Genomic DNA, 24,637 nt, shown 5'->3' on the forward strand with positions numbered 1-24,637 from the left:
TGGGATCAGAATGATGCATTAGAGACGCTGCTCTGTGCTGCTACCTTCACAGGCTGGAGAGTTACTTACCCAATTTACTTTTTTCCCCCCCTTGGAGCTCTAACAATTTCAGTGCACATCTTAAGTGCAAATGTTAATGGTGCCCAGAGGATGAATCCTCAGAAGCTTACTGATTCCCCTACATTTAATCAAGTACATCAGATCCAGTTCTTACTTCCATCAACCACCGCTTTAAATTATTATATTGTATTATTGTAGGTCCTTTACCTTACAATATAAAGCTCCTCGAGGGGACTCTTGTGATTTGGCACAGTATGTAAAAATGCATAAATAAACCTTAAAATGTTAACATGTACATGCTCATCTAAGATCCTCAGAATGGTAAGGTGTAAGTGCTACAGCTTACCATTCTCAATGTTAAGGCGTAGCATTTACATCTTACTAGTGGGAAAGGTGTAAATGTGACAGATTATTAGGACCACATTAAAAAAAACAAAGCAATATTACTGCCACATTTTGACTTAAATCAGGAAATTTTGACTTTATTCTCAAAAAGGTTTTTGTTTTCTTAATGTGGCCCTAATATTCCTTCACATATAAGATGGAGGGTTTGTGATTGAATGGGGTCAAGCTGGCAATTAAATGCAGTTTGTTTGGGATAGTACAAGTGAAAATAGCCATCTACACACATCTAATTCACATTAACAACAAATATTCTACCACCGATAAACAATGCAATATTAACATTGTCATGGCCAACATATAAATGTAGTAACATATATATATCATTACCAAGCAATTGCTCAAAACACCACAAGTGTTGGAGACTAAGGCTACGTTCACACTGCAGGCGAAAGCGCATCAAATCCGACTTTTCTGACCCTATGCGACCCATATCCGATCATGGTATGACAGTTTGAACAGCACAAATCCGATATTTTCAAATCCAATCTAGGTCACTTTCGTATGTGGTACTGAATCCGATACATATCTGATGTTTTAGAAAGCGACTGCTGTTTGAATGGTCATGTCGCATTAAATCCGTCTTTTACATCACTGACACAAGACAGACGCCAATTATCAGCGCCGGAGAAGCACCCGACAAGACATCGTGAATGCTTCCTGGCCATCCAGTGTAGATGTTAGTGAAACTGTTGGGAAGACAACGTTGGAGAAACGTGAACATTTTATTTGTACTGTATAATCTGCAGATTCTGACTGAAATCTGCAACTATCCTTTGAAGCACCGCTCCTCTCTAAAACAGCAATAAGGATAATTATTAGGCCATATGTAAATAACAAAATAACTTTATAACTTAAAGCAAAATTGGGAAACCTAAAGTTTGAAACAAGTCTTTATATTAAGGGCCATCAGTCAAACAATACTGTTTGGTCTGGGTCTAAACACAGCGCGTTGTGTGTGACGTCTTCTTTTATGCATGCGGGCCGCTTTGAGGGCCGTGAACGGTTCACACTAGAGCGCGTTTGCTGTCACATTTTATTTGTAGTGTAAACAACCAAACAAAAAAACATCGGATTTGATCAAAAAATCGGAAATGAGCATTAAGACCTGCATTGTGAACGTAGCCTAACTAGCATTGCTTCAACATTGTAACCATCATTTTGTAGGCACAAATCCCAGCTGCAAAATTTTAAAAAAAGGATAGTTAAATGGGTTTTGTAACTTGTACAGTGGTTCCAAATGGTCCCTTGGTGGGGAAAAAATTTCCACATTGATTCTAATTTGATCACTGCTGATTGCATGTCACTGCACTGTGAACCTTGTGAAAGCCCTCTGATCATTTAGATTCAGTCAGTCTACAGTCAGTGTTTCAAGGCTTCCAGTTCGTGCTACAGTCGTACTAGGGAAAACAGTATTTGAAGACCACAGCACATTAGTGAGTTATTGCAATTGTATGCAGTGAACCTGCAATCTCCTTGTCTCTGAAATAGTTATTTGACTGGGCCACTTGCAATTAGTGCCATCTTCAAAGTGACTTTGGTGCAGCAGGATGGCGATTTAACTGCAAAATGACAGTAGGTAAGCAACATTGCTTTTATACAGGAATATAACCAGAATACAACCAGTTGGCAACAGGTTGACTCCCATACTGCAAAGAGACATGTCACAGACAAGTTTTACTCATAAGTTCAGACTGACTCAAGTTGATTGCAACATCTTGTCTGCATCTGTCTGCATTTAAAAATTAGACGGCTGTTATTTGTAAACCTTTGACAATCTGATTGCAGTTAGTCTGAGTCCAAAAACAACTGTCTGGAGACGAGTTGTCTCCCACCAGATGACCTGTGCAGTCACCTTGCAATTGAAAGTGATTGCCTGGAGGCTTGACCTTTTGGTGACCAGTTGGTCACTGCAGCTACTTATAATTCATCACTGAGTGCAATCACTGAAAAACCACCAATATTTCCTAGGTTGCAAAGAGGGTTGCTGTGCTATTGTCATTCTAGCGTGACTTAGCTATTGGCTGTCTGTTATACCTTTTCCAACTGGAATTCAGCTTCGTGTTGCGTGCACTTATCTGTTTAGGACAACAGGAGCTTTTTAAAAAGATACTGAAAGCGATACATCATTTTCAGACACAGAAGCAGTAGTTTTAAGACTGCATTTTGAGCAATGTCTCCCTCTGTATCTCTCCATGTGATTGCCAGCTTGCAGCAAAACCCCACTCAGATGGTCAAAATCATGCTCCATGCTTAAAAATTCAGCGCATTCATTTTCAGGCATCTGTTTAAACAGATTTGTATCATTGCTACATGCCTTCAGGCTACTTTTCCACCATGCCAAGGTGTTCTTGTTAAATAAGAAACTGCTGTGGGGCTCCTGATTGATTCTGAGGATATTTTTTTCTTTTACATGTGTAATTATCTGTTGTATGTAGAAATCAACTTTTGCCAAATTTTGCATTCATTAACACGTAGCCTATTAGTTAGATCAATCATTTGACAGAAAAAATGACCAGTAGACAAAGGAAATACTTTGGTGAACGGTAATAAAAAAATGTAAAATTCATGGAGTGGGAGGACTTATCTCAGCTGTCTTCATCCATTTAGTCAAACGGCTACTGTCCATGAATTATGGAGTATTGTGGATGCAAAACATACAAATTCCAGCATATCTTTCAGTTTTAATGATAAGCCTGCACACTCCTCACCTTTTTGTTCTTATCAGTTTGTGTACTGTGTGGTAGGGGGTTGTATTCTATGTACTATTTTCTTTTCTTCCCGAGAAAATTCAGTTTTATACAAACACCAGAACTGCACCACACTACCCAGTAGATCACGTTCTCACCCATTTCACAAGGTGTTATCTATCTGAGTAAACACTTGTCTGTGTGGGATTTATTGGTTGCAGCGGGAGTGTAGGAGCTCATCACTCTCTGGCACAGTGTGATTATCAGCTTTACAGGGCCATTGGTACATTAATGCAAGACCGACTGAAGGCTGTGTAAAGTACTGTTAGAAGCAGCAGGAAAGAACAGAAGTGTTTCCACAGTCATAGAACGGGTAAACAGCAGTTGCAAAATGGCCATTTGTGTCCTCCCTTTTCTACTGCGCAATACTACTGCCTTTGCACACACTTAGTTGTGCATTTTGTGTTAGGATTACAGGTAATCTAAACTAATTCTGGAAAACAATAACACCTGTGGCAGTCTTGCAGAATCTACCCAAGATTCAGAAAATACAGGAGGGACGGAGGACAGAAAATGAGTAATGGTCTGTTTGCAGAGCGGTTGGTGGTGGGCTAGTGTGTGTGCTTCAGTGTGATGGGGGTTGGAAAGAGATGAATAGAATGTAAGATGTACAGAGGCATTGGAGTTGTGTACCTGGCTCTCTCATTAGAGAGGTTTTCTTTGTCCTCTGCCTCACTGGGACTCATTCTTGCACAGTTTCTTTTAAAGACCAGTATGACTGACATCTCCACAGTATTTCATGGATTAGAGGTGATTTTGTGGGCGTTTTGTGTGGGTGTGGCTGCAGATTTCTCATTTCATCTTGGTTTGTTTAACAATTTCTGAGGCGATGGCGAAATTGGCTTCAGCTGTAAACACATATCATAAATAAATGTGCATAAAAATATACACGCAACTGAATAGGTTGGGGATAAAGTGATGGTTTATCCTGAGGACAGGCATTCAGAACAGGCAGCTGCAGAAAATACCACAGAAGCTCCGTAGAGATAACACAAAAATATTTTGGAAACTATAAATTCCCTGGGTCATTTATAAAGTATACTTATTGGAGATCTTTCTGCCACTTGTTTCAGTTTTAACTGAAGTGCAGTCTTACTACAGTTAAATAGGCTAAATATTTAAATTAGCACAATAAACGCAAAAATCTATATCCCAGTGTTCGGTGGGACCACAGATAATGCTGTAATCCTATTATAGTTCAGCTTAAAAGATTTTCTTAAAAGCTGTGAATACTTACATCTTATAAATACACGTTTGAAGGCTAGACGTGCTTTCAAAGATATTACTTCCTGAGGATTTTGCGTGTCATCATCTTTTTCTTTTCTTTTTAATTTACTCTACCTCGTGGGGTTCCAAACTACTAAACAAGAGCAAAACATATTATGGGGAGGGATGTGTAGTATGAGAGGGGATGTGTTTGTGTGGTAATTACACTGTCAGACTGGATTATTGCTAAATGAAGGCACTTACACATCAATAATAATGTGCCATGTCTAATTCCTTTAGAACTGCTGCTGTTTTGATTACCACCACTTTTTATTGAGTGGAAGGATTATCTGTTATATTTCACTGTGGCTTATTGTTGGGGTGTTTTTGTGTTCGGCTAACATGTATACGCATGTAGCTTAATTTGTAATAAACGCTATACCTTAAATCTTGTGCCGTTCTTCCTCTCTAGGGTCTCGTCTTCGCCAGGAAGACTTCCCTCCCCGCATCGTGGAACACCCTTCTGACCTCATTGTGTCCAAAGGGGAGCCAGCCACTCTCAACTGTAAGGCAGAAGGCCGTCCACCGCCTACGGTGGAATGGTACAAAGATGGGGAGCGTGTTGAGACGGACAGGGAAAATCCCCGTTCCCACCGTATGCTGCTTCCCAGTGGGTCCCTCTTCTTCCTGCGTATCGTCCATGGACGTCGGAGCAAGCCAGATGATGGCAGCTACGTGTGTGTGGCCCGAAACTATCTGGGCCAGGCGATCAGTCACAATGCTTCTCTGGAAGTAGCCAGTAAGTTCCTTTAAATTTGTGTTTTTTTTGTTGAGGTTTTTTTTTGTTGTTGGTGTCTTCATGTTGGCAATGCCATTAAAGAAAAAAGATGCAAAACACCAGGAGGGTTTTATATATCAGACACTGCATCTTACAAACAGGATCAGTGGAAGCAGTCAAACAACACCAAAGTATGTCTCATATCTGTAAGTGTTTGATCAAGAATTCAAAAGTTCCATCTAAAACCCAGGTCCATTACCCACACGGCCAGATTTTAATCACCTAAGCTTTTATAAACATTTTAATTAAATTTTCCAAAGACGATGATAGCAGCAAATTTAATATCTACTTTAAAAGAAAGCAAGTAGCTTCTTCTCATTTGCTCACTATTTCCTCCATATAACCTTACGATAATCTACAAGATTAAAGTTATTCAATTATTTGTACTAAAATGAGTTTTTATTTAAGTTTTTGGGTTTTTTTTGGCACCTTCCAACTTAACCACTTTTATGTCTCATGAAAGCATTATGCAGTTTCAATCTTCTTTTTATTTTGGAACTTTCATTCCTAACTAGCTTGTGGTTGAGAGACCATAAAGGAAATTCAGACAGGTGTCAGCTGTGTATTCCCAACAGGTGACAACCTCAACTTGCTGAATCATGGCCCTGGAAACAGCAAGCATGGGGAGTTGCCAGTTAAACGGCCCTTTTACTGCACTATGTCACAGGCAGGAATCCATCTGCTTGCATGCAACCAATCATATGTGTGTGTTTATGTGTTATCTTGACTGTTGGAATGGAGCATCTAAAGGAGAAGAGGCCAAAGAGCAAAAGGTCAGAACAGGGTATGTGCACATGGACTGACAGTCTTTTATGCAGTTATTGTAAGAAATACCAGGATTAGTGTGAATGAAACAAGAGTAAATAATGGCCTGAAAGTGCTGGTGACAAGGGTTAATAACCACGACTGTGCCCTCACACACTTCAGAGCTCCCTATCTTTTACTGTCAATCCCCAGTTCTGCTCAGCTGCGTCAGCTTTGCAGTGCGCTACCCAGACTCGATCTCCTGGGCAGACATCAAGGTTTTCGAATAATAATACCCCTCCAGTATCTGGTTCACCTTTTGAATTATAATGAAAGAGTTGGTCAAATGCTATCATGGTAATGCTAGATCAGCGCTCCTACCTTGAGAAGCTCAGCCCTCCAGGGAGAGAGTTTATTACTTGTAGTTCACTAAATTTACTGCCAGGTTTTAAGGTCGAGGGGGAACACAGAGAGGACTTGTTGAAGCTGCCTGGATGAATTATGTCTCCCTGCTTTATCCTTCAGAGGTCACACGGATTCATGGGTCACCCTGGGGCTAGGTGGTAAAACAAAATGCCCTCTGGCAAATGCTGCTGAGTTAAGGTGTTTAGAAGAGAGGTGAGGAGCTGGGGAGTGTTAAAGAGGGGACTGACCTTACTCTGTCAAAAGTGTGTGAAGTAATTTGTTTAGCCTCTTTAGGGTAATAGTAACGGTGTAGGGTTGCTTTGTTTGAAGGAGATGCTTTCAAAAAGGTGGCAGTGGATATGTTACAGTTACTCTTTAAAATTCAGCTTTTTCTAAAAAGCTGTGGTGCTCTGTGAGATGCAGTTAAAAATGTGAAATTCAGTGATTGGCAAATTATTTCAATGCTGTATTTAATTAAAATACTATATGCACAGTTTCAACATCAAATGTTTGAATTGGAAGCCGGCAACACTGTGTAAGCGCTCAGCAACTGCGACTGTCACTTTTCGTAGTTTGTAAGAAAAATGTTTTCTCAGTCTTGCTTGATAAAGGCTTTTAGCTGCCACTGAGGGCATCCTTTATAAGTTTTCTTTGTTTATCAAGGGGCTAAATGTTTTCTGTTGGTGGCAGGTCAGGCGACAGGCACTTTTACTGCCTGGATGCTGTAATATGTGCAGGAAGTGGTTTAGCATTGTCTAGGTTAAATAAACAAGGTCTTTCATTTAAAAAAAAATAGACAATGGGGTTCATTCACTAGCATGTGCAGAAATGTCCTTACCCTGCTAACAGAGTAAGTGCACACACAAAATTATAGTTAGATACAGTAAACGTTCACACCACTGTGCATTGTATTTGCTATCTGCAGTCTGTCTAGTGAGACAAACTGTGCTGGTTAAAAGCGAAAAGATTTGATAAAAAAAAAAGAAAACCTACTGAGAATAAACACATTAGCTGGAAGAAAGAAGCAGGTGGTGAAGAGCATCGGTACAGCATGGATTCATGCATACAACACAGTACGCGAATGAGATTGCAGCATATTTATTTAAGCATTTACAGGTAGCCATATATATGTCCATCACCTGGGAGGACACGATGGCACTCATATGATGGCATGCACTTTGCATCAGAAATGAACTCGGGTCAAATGAAGTTTTTTCTTTTTGAACATATGACAATAGTCATTTGTTTTAACATATAATATAATATTTTTTTTTACTAATGTCCTCAATCATTAAAGAAGTCACAGTCAATTAAGATGGCTGCCATTAATATTCTACTTTATATAATATATGTTTTTTGAATATGTTTTTGTACTGTGATTGGAGATTGCTGGAGTACACTGACGAGAATCCCACAGAGAGAATTAGCTTTTTTCATCTCTTATCGACAAAGAAAATGTGAGCGCTACAGTGGGAAATAATAACTTACTAAAACCTCAACTCAATTCCAAGTGAATTTACTGTATTAAAACCATTTCTGCTGCTGTTACAATTTAACTAACATCGGGGAAAGATGATGAAAAGCTTTGAGATGGCTGACAAAAGGCTGTTGGGGGCTGACAGATGTAAAGTGATGGGAGCAGGAAAGGAGTGACAGAGACATACTGGAACAGAAGACACGGAGGAAGAAGTATCTGTCCTTCAAGGCACAGAAATGGAACTTGTTTGCAGAAAATTGAGGTGAAGTTGTAGAGACAGTGACAGATGTACTATGTGCTGGTGCCTGAAGCATGACCACAGGGTTGAAATACTTTGTAAGCATGCACAACATGCGCACATGCATGTGCACAGGCATACACACTCTCGTGCACGCACTGTGTAGAGGAATCCTCTCTAAAAGTGAAAGAGATGAAATTAGAAAAAAAGGGGAAAAAATCTAACTTAGTTCCTATCCAATAAATGTCACTGAAGACACTCAGCATATTTTTTCCTGCCCGCAGGGACCCTAGCGGACCCTGGGAAATGAACATATGTCCTGTTGACCTCAGCCACTTGATTCAATCATGGAGAGCTTTATTGAGGTGAAGGCAAAGTCACAGCTTGTGTACTCCAAAGGTTATTGGGTAGTATAACAGTTTTAGGTTCAGTAAGAGAGAGAAATAAATGTTATTCTTAATGAAATTGGACATTGTCATTTGCTAGTGGAAAGTGAGGCTCATTGCAGGGCTGAAGGTTAAGCAGCAACACTGCAGTGATGAAGTAATGAGCCACAGGGAAAGACATCCATACAGATCCAGGACTCGTCATGCAATTAGAGCGTCCCACAAGATTTCTCTGTTTGTATATACAATTTATTGGTATATGAACTAATACATTATTCATACTATTAACAGATGTGCTCTACGGTACCATGTGTCCCCCGCTCACCAGCAGATGTTGCAACCCTGTTGTTTTGACTTCATGAGTCCATATTGAAGCATACCACTTGTCATAACTTGATAGTTTACAGGAAGCTTATGAGCTGAAATTAGGGAGCATTTCATAACCCTTTTTTTCAGTATGCTGTAACTCAAGAAACTATTTTGGATCTATTATTGTTAATATTTTATCTTGTTCTTTTTATATTAATATATTAATTAACACCTACTGATAGGACACACTCTCTTTTGTAATGTACTCTCTTTTTGTTAGAAAGACAGACTATGGAAAACTGTAATGAATATGTAATAAGTATGCATAATATCACTAATATGATATTATAATGTAATACTGGATGTGAAAATCTGCTTTAATACTCAATATAAATGGGACCCAAATGGTGGTATTAGCTAGGTGTAGTCTACTATGACAGATATACCAAAGAAGCTGAAAGTGAGTAGAATATCCTTTTGGTCTCAGTCACTGATAATTATTATAGTGTGACATAAACTGGCGATGAATGGAAGGGTTGCAACACTGCTGGGCCGCACAAAATATTACTGAGCCACTGTTGGCCTGTGTCCACACTCTAGAGAGCTGTAGTTGTAGCTGGGAAGTCAGTGGAAGCCATATGAAGTAGTAATTACACAAATGCGTTAAATTGATAGACATGTCCACTGTATTATTCTCTTTGACGTGGACAATGAGATATGCTTACCTCAGTCACCCTGTCAGATTGGCAGCTTGTGATGGGACCCTGTCTTTTCTCTGTGGTTGAAATCTTGTGCTAAAACTAAGCAGGTTCAGTAGATACACAAGGCAGCAAAGACAGAGAGCTGGCTTCTTAGAGTGCTTGTCCCCCTCTCACTGCCCCTATCCCTTAAATGATGTCTCTTTACTTGAGATGGCTGTCACTGCCACTGACAACATCCTGTCTCCAGTCACTCTGGATAAATGGAGTAAGAGACTCTAAGTGGCAGTAGAGTGGTATATCACAGGAACGTTGTCATTTTCGCTCCATATGGACGGGAAGCGATGTTGTTTTATAGACAACCACCGACACATTGTGAATGGTCTTCAATTCACAGCCACAGAGCCACATATCAGTATTTATTTCTAATTGCCTGTGACAGTCTGTGGAAGCCGTGCTATCCTCTTGTTCCTGATCCTGTGTTCTGCTCCCTTATTCCCTCCCTGTTGGCCTATGGTTAGAGATCAGTCAGTGAATAAGTATCACACTCCAGGGACAGCTGGTTTGTGTTTACAGTCTGGAGACTGGGGGCGAGTGCTCTTCAAGTATTGTCTAAACAGTTTTAGTTGCTGTATTCCCCTCAGCTGAGCCTTTCCAAGAGCCAAGTTTGTACCAGACTGTCAGGACGAAGGGAAAGACTTTGTTTGGCTTGCAACGGCTTGGTGAAAGGAGAAGGGAAGTAAAGTACTCAAGAGCCTCTGACAAAGACCATATGGCTCCTGGGTGTGTGGCCATATAATCATAACGCAAAAGCTAGCCCTTAGTCTGTGTCTGTGTGTATATTTTATGAGAATTGGGCTGTATATGTATGCATGCTAACCGAAACAGCAGTTGGAGCGTCATGATAGAGGAAAAGACTGACCTTCACATTTTTACACTCTGGGTGATTACTGAATGACAACATTAATTGCAACCATCTTGCTTTCCATATAGTTTCTCTAAACAAAAGAATATTGTGTATGTGTGTGTTTTTGTGTGTGTCTCTGTGTATGCATGTGTGTGTGTTTAAACCAGCAGTAAGAAAAAACAAAGAACAAAACTGATGAATCTACTTTTATATATGATCACACATATGTCATTTAGGTTCACTGTAGGAACCCAGTTTTACGTGGCATATTGTATATTGTAGTCATGAATTTATGATTTTTGAATGATTTTTATGTAGAGTTTGCTTCTGTGTGCCCATATATGAGTGGCATAAAATATATATTAGAGCATCTCTCCCTCGTTTGCCTTGCATCTCTTCATTTCTTCTCCGCCCATTAAATCATGCTAGGCGGCATTTTGCATTTAATTAATGTATTCTGCTCTAATTGTTGCCTGTTAGATACTGTTTGGCTTGTCCCATTTCCCCTGACAATAAATCCTCCCCTCGCCTTACACGCTCTAAACAAAGAACTTTCTTGGTGGTTGGATTTTGTTGCATCCTTAGAGCAGTAATACAGCCTGATTTTATCTATTTCCAATAAAACCCTATGCTCGTTGTGTCAGGTTGCTCTGATGTCATATGCCTTTTATGCTCACCCCTTTGCTGATTTGCAACTTTGCACAAGAAACAATAAGCAGCATTAACATGCTTAACTGTAGCAGTGCATCTAATAAGTGAAATCAATTAACAACAAAAACCTCATCATCAAGTAAAAACTTTTGACAAACCATTTACGGACATAAATTATGATACGTCTGGTGTGCCATTTTGCTTGTGAAACTGTCACTGTGAAAATATTAAGTGCTTACAGCGTGGCGTAGTAATCCCGCTGTCACCAACAGAAGAGTGATGTCTGTGCACTTGCTAAGTTATTAGCATTATCCATCCTCTATCTGTCACACCACAGTCACCAGCACCCACCAGTCTTATGTGTGCTCGGGGTTAATGCTAACACCCTCAGGTGCCAAACGTTTTGCCTTTTTCTTTTTTTCACCTTATGTCAGTTTTCATTCTTAAACTTTCTGCCCTTTTTCCCCTTTGTGTCTCATCGTATCAGCTGCTGAAAGTTGGGTGTTGTTGTGTTGAAATAAATAAATAAATAACTCTATGCACAACTCTGACAGTCCCTTCAGGCCATGAAAATGAAAAATGAACACTCTCCCAGATGGCGGGCTGCGTAATTGTGGTTTGATGATTGTTTGTTAGTGTTTGTGAATTAAATGCCAACTTTTTGGACTATCATTAAGCACATCAAAATTCTAATGCGATCTACTAGAGGCGGGCATTTTTATTTTATTCCTGCCAAATACAATCAAATCTTATATGTTGTGAATAAATACCAGACATCCAAATTGCTGGGAAATTCATCTCAGTGCTTATTGTTTGTTATTAACCGTCTTTGAAGCGATACAGTTTAGAAAAACAGATCCTTTCAGCGCCGTTCGCATTTTGCTTAACAAAGTAAAATTGGGACACCATTAGAGTAAAATGCTTAGCTTTTGCTTTTGTATCTGCTTCAAAAGCACGTAGCTTCTCTGGTATTATATCCATCATTGCTCATCTGAAATAGGAAACATTAATTAGTTTTTGCACAATCAAACACAGTGATTTAAGATGATTAAGCTAGTTTATACCATTTCAGAATATTATATTAATTATGTAATTATTTTCTTATGTCCTTGTTGCCAAGATACAAGATTCTCTATTTATATGTTTGTTAAAATCATAAAATCAGAATTGGCTAAATACATTTGCAGCTATTTATTTAGGTGATGAAAATAAATATCACTTTCACCACAGTGAACTGGGCTGGTCTTACTATAAAGTAAATTACATATAGTTTGAAACAAATACTGACTAAATGTTATATTTTAAACATCATTACTGAAGCCCGTTATAAACAAATGTGCTATAATGTGGGCAATGATCAGTGTTGACTTTAACGTGATTCAAATTATAGTGTTACCATGATCCCATTACATTTTTGTTGAACACAGTCATGTAATGCATTATTGTACTAATATATTAACATAGTTATATATAAAAAAAATCAACACACCCATCTCCTGTGGCTTTGTGCTTGGATCAACCAACTTGAGATTGTGTAGAGGAATGGCAAAAGTGTGCTGGGGAAAAATGAGCCAACTTACATATGATAGGAATTTCAGTTTTATTGAAAAGGATAAGAATGTGATGTTAAAGTGCAAACTAGCCACTGCTACTAAGACATAAAGCTGTACCAAGTATGTGGAAAGACAACATACTTACCTCTTTAATGTACAATTGGTAATACTTGATTTGTAAAGTTTAAATTTTACAGATTTTACATATTATTGTGTGGCAGTAAGTGCATGCTGCTGGGTAATACAAAAGTAATGCAACAAGTAGTGTAAAAAAAAACTACTTTGTTCAGCAAATGAACATTTTTATTTAAGTAACCTAAGGTGTAATGCTTATGTGCTTTTGGAGTAACAAGCACATTTAATCAGACAACACTAATGGAGAAATAATATGAGAAACTGAGAATATCTCAGTAGAGTATTTTCACAGAACTCACACTACATAAAAGCACTGAGAGACACTTGGAATCAGAGATGTGAGCAGTTGCTAGTGCAGCAGCAGTGTAATTGACTGTGTATGCAGTGTTGTTCCTACTGCTTACCCACCACAACCAAAGATTCTGGTATCTTCTCTAATAGGCTGCAGATGTGGTAATTTATAACATGCAGCAAAAAATGGGGGGAAAAAGAGTGAGAGTGGGTGCGTGTAGGGGGGTTGTAGGGGTGTGGTGGGTTCTCCCTGGAAAGGGGAATAATGAGATGAACAGTTCCAAGGCACCACATTCCTGTGCCTGCCTGGCTGTCAGTTCTGCATCCCCTATTTTCTGCCATTTTCTCCCTGCTTCTCCTCCTTCTGGAGCATCGCTATCTTGCTCTTGTGGGAATACTTGCCAACATGTTTGCGAAGGAGCTGCTGTTTGCTGAGAAGCTTTGATGACCATTAACGTGTCCCCCATTGTAAAATTGCTGTTCCTACTATTGTACAAACTGTATGCATGTGTGTGAGGGAGAGGGTAAAACAAAGGTGTGCCTGTGTGTTTTCATGTTGATGCTCTGCTTTCCTTAAAATACACAGCGTTTTTTTTTTTTAACATTAATATTGTAGCACATGAAAAAAAGCGAAACACTGTTGTCATTGTCAATGTTTCCAATCCCTAAAACATAATTGAATAATAACAGACAATTTTTCTTTTTACCTTTTTACATTTTATGATATTGTTTCAAATATGCAAGTTTAGTCGTTTTTCCAATTAGTTGCTAGTGTGGCTTGTATTAGACACTAAAATCCACAGCCTTTATTTTCTTGGCTGGGTTCTTCCGCCCTCACCCACAAATAAATTCTTCTCTGTCATCAAGGCCAATTTCAGGGTCTCTGTCATGTTGTGTGAGACAGACAATTGAATGAAAGCCTTCTCCAATCTACTACAACCTAGCAATCAGGTACAAGAGTCTGCAAACACAATTGCAGTATATGCTTACAAGTAGGCTTTCTATCCCACTGATTCTCTCAAATGTATGGCAGTATTTTATCTTGAGATGATACGGAATATGAAAAGACATTTCATAATGCAATCTCCATCTGCCAATAGATCCCTGCTCTGTTTGGCCATCCTCTCTCAATCTGTGTTTTTCTCCGTGGAGTATTTGCTTTACTGATTCTCCCAGAATTCCCAAGGCTATCACAGAAATATAACAAAGAGGCACAAATGCAGACAATATATTAGAAGGAACTCTGGAAGCTTAAGGAGAGATAAAGCTGAGTTGTAAATGAAAAGTTAGACACACTGAGGAGTAACTGGAAATAATTAAAAGGATATTCTGAGTGATATGGCCTTTGGCACTGTGACTTTGTATTAATTTATACAAATATTAATGCCCCTCCACCCCCTCCCACACACACACACACACACACACACACACACACACACACACACACACACACACACACACACACACACACACACACACACTCGTTTTCATATCTTAGTGAGGACATCTCATTGACATACAGTAATGCCTCCCCCCTACTTACCCTAACCCTTACCCTCAGCCTACACCTAACCATGACTAAATATTAACCCTGACACTAAAACCAAATTTTGAGTGTCAAAAATGCCTTCAAACTCATGGGGACGCGCATTTTGTCCCTATAAGTGACTGTTGGTCCACACAAGTATAATAGCATGACAATTTTCTGTCCTCTCAACGATGTCTAAACATGTACACACACACACACACATACACACATTAAAAGCAGGTAATGTGCCTATAGTCAACATTTTTTATATTTTTTATGCTAAATTCAGGGCATAAATCCGCCCCCGCTATTTAATGAGATATGCAAAACATGTCAGAATTCAAGTCATTTTCAAAACAGCAATCTACTGGCAATTTACCACAGTCAACCATAAGAAAAATACTGTCATGCACCAATATTACTTTTTGGTGGAGTTTATTATAATGTCTCTTGTATTGTTGTATTGCTTTGTTATCTTCTTACGGTAACATGTTTTCGGGGTATGATATCCAATTTAAATATGTGCATTGTATTAATAAACATTTGCCTCCATTTCTGCTTCATGTTTTGCTACGGAGGCAAAAGGACATTTACAGCTGATCTGTCAGATGATATTCCTTTATAGTCACTTGTTTTCATAGTTAAGGATGATAAGGGGACTTTTTATAGCTTATTTTATGCAGGTAGAGTTTATATTAATTGATCAGCTTCTGAGAAAAAAACATCAATGAATCCTGTTAGAACGGTCCATGTAATGTATGACAGGTCAGAGTAATGAACAAATGATAGCTGTAATCTGTCAAACAATGGAAAATGACATAAATATCCCTTACATCAATCTCGCCTGGGAGTTAACTAGATGTAAAAATGTAAAAAAGTACAAAAGAAAAAAATTCTCTTTTAAAAAAACATCCAGATCAGTCCACATGAGTGTGAAGGTGGCTATAGGTCATGTAAGTTCAACAACCACCTTAAGAAAAACTAAATAAATGCATGACATGGTGGGTTGAGAGTGAGAGGCAGAATGAAGTGCCAACCACAGCTTTATGGTCTGGGAAAACAGGGCCCAGGTGTTCCCAGTTGGCGCTGACAAGCCGTGCCCCGCCCACCAGGGAGCTGGAACACATGCAGAGAAAAAGGTTGCAGGTCGGGCAGAGGTTGTCACATGTGGGTCAGTAACAGTAACGCATTTTCACTGAAAACTGATATAAAGGCATAATACCCTTGTTAATCAAACTTTAAATATTGCATTTCATAGTAAAATTTGCTACTTTTAGGAAAAAAGAAATCGTATTAAATACAGACGCTTTGTTTATGTACTAACATGAAATAATGGCATGAAATTTCAACCTCTGGTCCACGCTGACTAGGTTGAAAAAAAAAAAAAGCTTTCAAATCTCTGTGCTTGATGGCACCACTATCTTCTAGAGCAGCATTATGTATAGTAGCAGATGAATGACAGACAGGTACACTCTTACACCCTAATGTGCAAATTGTCTCAGCTGTAGAGTGCTAATGTTGTTTGCTTTTAGCAAAACCTACACAAATGTATTTGAATTTTCCACTGAGAAAACCAAAAAAAGAGCATATGTTTCCTTTGTTTCTTAGTGTCAGATCATAGTTAAATATTATTAACCTACATTCCTGATATGAGAGACAAGGGAGATAATACCACCAAGATCAAGTCAACCTAGAGAGTTAAGATATAGAGACGGTTGGCTCGTGCTTTTTGATAGTTTTACTACTTCAGTGAGATGTGTATTCTCTCAGATCTCAGCATGCATGTCAAGTCTGAATGGGTCTCATGATACAACTGAGTCTGAATTTCATATTGACTGTAAGCAAACCTCCTCCTGGCAGGTTTTACATCTTCTCATGAAAGATTCACAGGCTGATAAGAATTTTTTTTCCAAGCTCCATATTCCTATATTTTATCCCAGTGGCTTCCAAGCAGAGCTGGTTAATTATAAGCCCACTGAATTAATTTGGAGTGAACAAATTGAGCCAGGTTTTATAGCTGGACTCATAATTGGATTGATCAGGTACTGGGAGGCAAAATCTCCCTCATCTAATTTAGGGCTGTGGATAAATAGTGCATTGACATAGAAAATGTTGAAATGTACAAGTTTTTTCGTGTCTGTTTTTTGCATTTCCAGTATCATTACTTGATTGTCCAAGTTTTAAAAAATGGAAAGCTCCACATCCCTGCTGAGACTCCTGTGAACAACAAGATTCACTTTTTCTGTTTTTGCTCCTGGTTGGCATTTCAGTACGTTTCCCCCCACCCCCCCACCCCCACCCTTATGGGCCTTCATCAAACCAATCTGTGTCATATATGCCATGAAAAATGTCTCGCTAAAGGTCTCGAACCAAAATGTCGACAGACAAGAAAACATATACAACCACCTGTCATGCACGTCTTTTTTCACCCACTCTCTGCTTTGAGTGTGAGAGGCTTCTCAAGATGAGTGCTTGTTTAATTGACAGCTGCTTCACTAACTGGTTCCCTTCACTGACAGATGAGGAAGTTTTTAGACTAATAGCCATTGGACACCTGCACCTCTTGTCAGCTTTCCTTGAGGTTTGTTGACACCGTGTGCGGAGACAGCGACTGTGATGCAGGAGTGCTGTCAGTCTGATGTCTTACACTCTTGCTGCCGCCCTTTTTTTTGTCCTCACATTCGTGCAATTTATAAATAGATGCTGAAGCCATGTGGTGTTCTTTTGTTGTTGGAATACATTTTTTAAATGTCTGTATACAATAAAAACAACAATTTTGATTGCTTTAAATCGTTCACAATGACAGAACTACAGATATCATTCCTTCTCTCCTTGCTGCCTTTTTCTTATATGAACAGAGCTCAGCCTTGAATTAGCCTCTCTCTGCCTTCTCTAGCCAGTGCTGCTCTGTTGGCATTGATTATCTCAGACCCGAGGTCTCCACTGTGTGTGCGCCATGTGTGTTTATGTGTTTCTCCGTCTCCAGCATTGCTGCATGCTGAGAAGGCAGATATCTCCAGAGGCACTGTAATAGAGCAGATACTATTGCCTGCCTCGCTTTGCCATGGGGGGAGTTGGAAGTGGTGTTGGATACTAGGGAGGAATGAAAAATGAGAAAAAAATAGGGTAGAGGGCAAGGGATGAGAATATCTGATGCTTGCTTACAGATACATATGAATTCCTTTCTGTTTGATTAGCCTGTTTACTCCACATTTCACTCCCATGACTGATTTGTGTGTCTTCAAGAGACACTGTGAATGTTGTGTACTTGTCTTGGTCTGGATCAGTGGTATGTTTGCTGGCATTCATTTTGACATTATACATCTTTCATGTGCGAACGTAAGTAACAACTGAAAGACTGAGATTGTAGAAGAAGATTCAAATTAATCAAATGTTATTTATACAGCACCAAATCACAACAACAGACACCTCAAGGCGCTTTATATTGTAAGGTAGACCCTACAATAATACATACAGAGAAAAACCCAACAGTTATATGACCCCCTGTGAGCAAGCACTTTAGTGACAGTGAGAAGGAAAAACTCCCTTTTAACAGGAAGAAACCTCCGGCAGAACCAGGCTCAGGGAGGGGCGGCCATCTGCTGTGACCGGTTGGGGTGAGAGAAAGAAGACAGGATAAAAGACATGCTGTGGAAGAGAATCAGAGATCATAACAAGTGTGATTCAATGCAGAGAGGTCTATTAACAAATAGTAAGTAAGAAAGGTGACTGAGGAAGAAATACTCAATACATCATGGGAATAACCCAACAGCCTCAGCCTATTGCAGCTTAACTAAGGGAGGATTCAGGATCACCTGAGCCAGCCCTAGCTATATGCTGTAGCAAAAAGGAAAGTTTTAATCCTAATCTTAAAAGTAATCTTAAAAGTAGAGATAGTGTTTGTCTCCCGAATCCCCTACTCTCCCCTACTTAAAACACTTTAGGAACAACAAGTAAGCCTGCAGTGTAAGAGCAAAGTACTAAAAGGTCATTAGGATAAGATGGGGACTGATTATTCAAGACCTTGTATGTGAGGAGCAGGATTTTGAATTCAGTTCTGGATTTAACAGGAAGCCTCACTCTCTCTTATACGAGGGTGTGAAGGAAGTACAGACACTGCTTCTCCAGATTCAAAGAAGGGAGTTAAGGTGGTCTGGCCACCTATTGAAGGTCTAAACAGGGCATGGTCAACTGGGATGAAACCTCAAAGTTGGCTGAGAATCTGGTAGCGAGATTATATCTCCAAGTTGGAATGGGAGTGCTTGGGAATACCCAGCGATGAGCTTGAGAAAACTGCAGGGAACAGGGATGCCTGGGTTTCTGCTTTCCCTATTGCAACCAAGACACTAGGTTAAAGATTTAAGATGTTCATCTCTGAATGTTTTCATCTGTCCTAATGATGTAAAAAAGAAATCTGTTTGTAGAGTACCAACACAGAAGAAAAAGTATATTTTTAATGTTCATGAACTAGTGTCCTTAACAGGACAGTTTCAGGACAGAGCAAAGTTTTAGAAGAACCAGACCAAAACTGTGGTTAATGATTTTTTTGATAATACAGAATATAGGAACAATGCAATGAGTAATGTTCTAGACAGATATGTTGCTCTTGAAGTTTCATTATCTAGTATTTTCAATGCTGTGAGCCCAACAAAGAATTATACAGTATTTCCCTTCGCTGCATTGGGCTGTAGCAGAAATCTCACAGCCAGTTATCCCCTGTAGTTGTGTGAGAACAGTTTGTTGTAAAGACCAAATGTAGGCAAGGTTGGTTACTGAAGTCAGAGGCATGTGCTTGGTTGAACATTTTCTTTGCAATTCATTTCCTTTATCAGGAATGCATAACTGTGATAGGTATCTGTGTTTCATTCCTGTGTGTGAAGACCTTTATGTAGTTAAAAGCAACAGTGCCACTTGGTAACTCTGGTACTGAATTGCTTTTGGGAAGGTAAAGTGGAAGATGCTGTACGCTCTCATGAACACACAGCAGGACATGTGGTGTACATTGTTTACAGTATACACAGTCTGCTGTTCAATAGTCCTCCTTGTCACTCCCATTTGGTTTCTGAACAGAGCGAGAAGCTCAAAAACACCAGGACTTTAACAGCCCATGCATGTTAGTCAGTACGCTTCAATGAAAGCTATTAAACATGGGCTACCTTCACCACAGACACCTACTGGGTCTAATCAAGGGTTTCAGTCCCAGTAAGGCTCACTGTTCTTTGCCTTGTAAATTACTGTAGGACTACCGTAAAGGTATGTTGACCTCCCACTTTTTATTCAAACCCCCAAGCAATTGCATATTTATGTCAAGCAGAGCGGAAGAAAACAGCGTGTCCAACAACAAACCAATTAATTTGGACACATGCTGCCAAATGAGACAGTGAATTGAAATTAAGAGAATGGAAATCAACCAAGGCTAGATTTAAAAAAAAAAATAAAAGCCTTTGTATGACGTGGAATGGTGTGCTTTATTGTGTGTGGGAGTGGGGGACTGGAGCATGAATGATATTTTACTCTGACCTCGTCTCAATGCTAATTCTCTCCTCTTTGTGTCGCTTTTTTCTCTCTGCTGCCTATAGAGACATAAAAGACTCTCTCAACAGACTGTGAAGGACATTATTTAATTTTAGTCCACAATGCAAAAAGTGTCTTCCCAGAATAAGGTTATCCCTACCCCTAACTGCTCTCTTTCACATTTCTTCCTATTTGGATCCAGACAGTGCTGAGTCTGCTTAGAGCCAGACAGCTGGAGGGATTACAATGAACTAATTATAAGCTATCTATCCATAATTGCAGCAGATTATGCTATTATTCATACACATCTTAGCTGCATAAAATGCTCTAACCACCATCGCATTACGTAGCATATATTGCCATGTATTATTCATTATTTGCACAGCTAAAACTAAATACCACATTTCAGTTTGAGTAGCCTTAAGGGTAAAGGATAACCAAACCTCATTACCGTATTGCAGATTTTTTTCAGTCTGTAACATATCATTGATGACTCGATTAGGCTCATACATTGTGGGCACTGATGTGCAGAAATGAGGAAATGACACTGTCCATTCAGGTTCTTGTTTTTGGAGACGTGCATGATTTGACTTCTAGGCTTAAGGTAATAAATAGAGTGTCAAGGAAACCATTAGAGCTTAACTTGTCTAAGCAATCCTGTCATCTCCTGTACCCCCCTTACTTCCTTTGTTTATGTAATAATTATATATAAAAAAAAAAGTGGACTGGAGAAAACTACAATACAGTGCAAAAGTGAAGCAACTCCTCATATCTCCCATTTTTTTGTCTTCTACCGAGCCAGACTTTCTTGAATTTTTTTTATGTGGTCTTGAGCAATAGTTCCTAAGGCTCTCTAAAGTTTTTCTTTGCATATCTACTGCTTTTCCACTAATTTTCAGTAGGATGGTGTGCAGGGTGAGGAAATTGGATAAGTGGAGGCCAAAAGAGAAGTGGTAAGTCTAAAACTATCAACAGTACCTGAGGCCTCATTAGAAATGTTCTGAATGGAAGGGTGGCTGTCAAGAAGCCATTTATAAAGAGATGAAAGAGGAGGAAAGGCTGAGGTATGCCAAATTACACAAGAGCTGGACTGAAAATCAGTGGCAACAGGTCTTATGGGGTGATGAATTCGTGTTTAAAAGTTCTGATTCCAATCGTCAATCAGCATGTACAAAGTAGGTCAGGAGATGTGCAATAGTGAGTGTCTACAGCCATGCAGATCTGTCATGGTTTGGGGCTTCGTTTGTGCAAGTGATGGTGGGGATCTTGTAGAAATTGATGGAATTATGAATGCTACTGTAATATCCACCTTTTGATCCACCAGGAAAACACTGATGCCAAACAAGCTGCCAATTCAATAGAAGTATACCTTGATAGAAAACAGACAATGGAGCCTGTATTGAAGCAGTGTTATCTTGACACGGAATCAAACAAAAGGCAGCGAACATCCGAAGAAGAACTTTGAATGTCCTTCAGGAAGCCTGGAGAACTATTCCTCAAGACTTCTTCAAGGGATGATAAGAAAGCTTGGATAATACTGTTCAGGCTTTGCAGAAGAGTAAATGTGCTTATATTGATTTTCAAACTCTGCTTTAGTCTTTCCATGTATGTTTGTGCTAATGAATTGTGACATCAGGTTCCTATTTTTCTAGCAACATTTAAAGAAATGAGGTGTGGCTCAAGAAATTTGCATGGTGGTGTACAATTTTACAAGTAAACCTGGAAATCTGTTTTCTTTTCTTCATTAAGTAGTTAGGTACACTGAAATACTGTTAGTGGTTCACTAGACCAATGGCCATTGCCTATAAGCTGTTTCGTGCAATAGTACAAGTATATTCCACTCAGATCAAATGGTGAAGTGTACTGGAGCAGAGCTTACTGGTGTTTCTGTCTTGTTTGAATATGCAATCAAGACAAAATCATCATTTTCATTCAAAGCAGACATTCTATTGTCCCTGGCAAGGAGTCATAGTGTTGTGTACTGAGTAAAACTATTAAATGTTAGTCTGATTTGTACGGTTAACCTTCCTACCTTTAGATTATTGAATAAGAGCTATAAACAGCTTGAAAGAGTCACAAATGCTATATCGGAGTAAAAGAGAAAATATTTCAAGAAGCCTAACTATTGGTTGAACCTTATTGGTTGGAACAATAATTATCAAGCATTCTTTAACAGCTTTGTTAGCATGGCCAAATATTAAGATTGAAACGCCAAACAAAGAAAAAAGAAACAGGCTTTTTCTCATCTCCAGTTGTTTTGCAAGAAAAAGATCAGGAATAATTGATCTGGTGGTCTTAGGCGTTACCTTAGTTATCAGCCTGACATGCCTACCTCTTTTCTGTATTTGTTTGGTTCTTGTTTATGACTTTGCAGAACCAGAGCTAAATCAACCCCCTGCCTCAGAGCCTTGTGTCCTTAGTGACCACATTGACTAAACTCTGCTCTCAGCATCCCAAAAAACTCATTTTACTAGTGAGATCATACCCACTTACCCAAGTTACAAAGCAGAGAAAGCACTTGAGGGTTTGAGTGGGAATGGAATAGATGCCATTTGCCCTTCTACAATTCACTGTGTAATCAAAATGATCTTTGTGCTGCTACAATATTTAAAGAAAAATTGTTACCACATTATAAAAAATGGGTTGTAGTCACATTTGAATATCATCCAAAGACCTTATTTTGTGATCTTCTGCTTTTGAGACATACGTTTTACAGCTGCCATAGAAGTGCAGAAAATACCAAATATACCATGTGAGATAATCATAATTAAATAACCTGAAAAAACATCTGTGATATCACAACTTGTGTATACATCATTTCTTTCTATAATTGTCCTGTATGGCGAGTGGGATAAGGAAACAAATGGTTGGTAACATACCAGTAAAAGAGTCTTGGCTAAACATCGAGAATGATCCAAAAATGACCAACAACTCTAACTACCCCAGGAGATTAACAACACCAGACAGAAATTTGTCCTTTGCGTGGGCTTCAATGGGATTAGAGGCAAAGTGAATATTTGCAGAGTATGGTACTGTGTGTTTGCGTGTCCTTCCATCCATCTGCATCCCTGCGTTGCCAGGCTGACAGTATGTTGTTTATCAACCTGGCTGGTTTTTAAAATAATCTATTTAGCAGTATGTTCACTTTGCTCCCTCCTACCTCCTACCCATCAGAGCAGCTGTCTCTGTGCACATGGTGCAGCAAGCCAACCTTAACGTTTTCTTTGCACTGCTGCTAAAACCAATTAAATTTACAGCAAAGAAATCACCAGATTCTAAAGCTCAGCCCGCCCCGCCCTCTTTCTTTCCCCCTGGTGTGTGTATTCATGTGTGCATCTGTGTTTGCATGCCACCAAGGGCAATGTTAAGAGCTGATCAGGTGGGAATGTGACATACTTTCAGCTTGTGTGTGCGCCTGTCTGTTTACTAATCCATATGGGCGCAGCACTAATTAAATCCAGAGGCTCAGCCATTCACACCAGTGACTGCTTGGCACTGAGCAAAAAAAAAAAAAAAAAAATCTGCTGGTGTTCTGTCAGGTAATATGACAAAACCAGCAGGGAGAGTTTTAGTGAGCGTTTGTGTTGATATCAGTGAAGGAGACCAGGGTGTCGTTTTTGGGCTGCAAAATGATTTTGTTTGCATACAGAGGGAGCAAGCTCATCTATAGAGCATTCATTCTAGTCCAGTGTTTGTAGATTGAACAGTCAGATTGGCAGCTGATGATGTAGGTATTTGTGTAAGAGGAAAGCTTGTGTCAGCAGGGTTAATAGCAGAGGGGGACATCATGTCACACGAGGCACCTCTCGGCTGAGCCAAGCCGGTCAGAGTCACCGAGACAGACTGGCAGGCTGCTTGTCTCTGGAAGTGGATGCCTCAGCAATTTCCAGGCCTTATCAAATCTAACCAGTATAAATGTTGCCTTCTCTCTTCCCTGACCTCCCTGACTCCCTAAAGCTTTTTCCAGCCTTCTTCCATCTCCACAGTAGAAACTTATTACCGGGGTTATAAGTGACATGTTTTTGCCCCCAGATTTATTTTCTGAGTGCATCCTTTCTATTTTGCTTTCTCTCTCTCTTTTTTCTTTTTTAGCAGGAAATGCTTTGCTGTTGTGTGCAGATGCCTGTGAGTAACAGCACTTCTCTGAAGGGATTCTATAATGTCTTTTTGATGTGTTTCTCTCTTTCCTTTTTTAAATCAGGAATGTGTTTGTGTACTCTACAGATTGTGCGATATGCTTGATTAGCCTGCTTGGGAGGGCTAATGCGTTGGTTTATTGGCATTGTGTTAACCGGATAAAGATTTATGGGGGGGCAGGCCAGCATGTGTTCTGCGGTTCACACGACACATAGATAAATAAAGGGAAATTGTGTCCATTTGTCACTGTCTCGGGCTGCTCGGGATGCCGTCTACCTGTGGAGTGCCGAGCCCAGCAGAGATGTGACAATTTGTCCTTGTCGGTCTGTTATCGCGTTGTCTATCACGCCGGCACCTGTAAGCTTGTTGCAGCCTCCTGCCTGCACTCCTATTGGTTCACTCCTCCGA

The 24,637-nt window shown here is 39.5% G+C and overlaps 1 protein-coding gene across 2 annotated transcripts in view; it reads left to right on the top strand.

Annotated features, from left to right (window-relative positions):
- Positions 1-24,637, top strand: part of LOC116313120 (roundabout homolog 1-like) — an 81,638-nt gene that overhangs the window by 17,130 nt on the left and 39,871 nt on the right. For both annotated transcript variants that reach the window (XM_039618820.1, XM_031730691.2), the window contains exon 2: positions 4,891-5,217. In XM_039618820.1, coding sequence (XP_039474754.1) covers positions 4,891-5,217 — 327 coding nt within the window. The remainder of the gene's footprint in view (positions 1-4,890; positions 5,218-24,637) is intronic.

The sequence above is a fragment of the Oreochromis aureus genome, linkage group 10, assembly GCF_013358895.1.
Source record: "Oreochromis aureus strain Israel breed Guangdong linkage group 10, ZZ_aureus, whole genome shotgun sequence".
In the NCBI taxonomy this organism is placed as follows: Eukaryota; Metazoa; Chordata; class Actinopteri; order Cichliformes; family Cichlidae; genus Oreochromis; species Oreochromis aureus.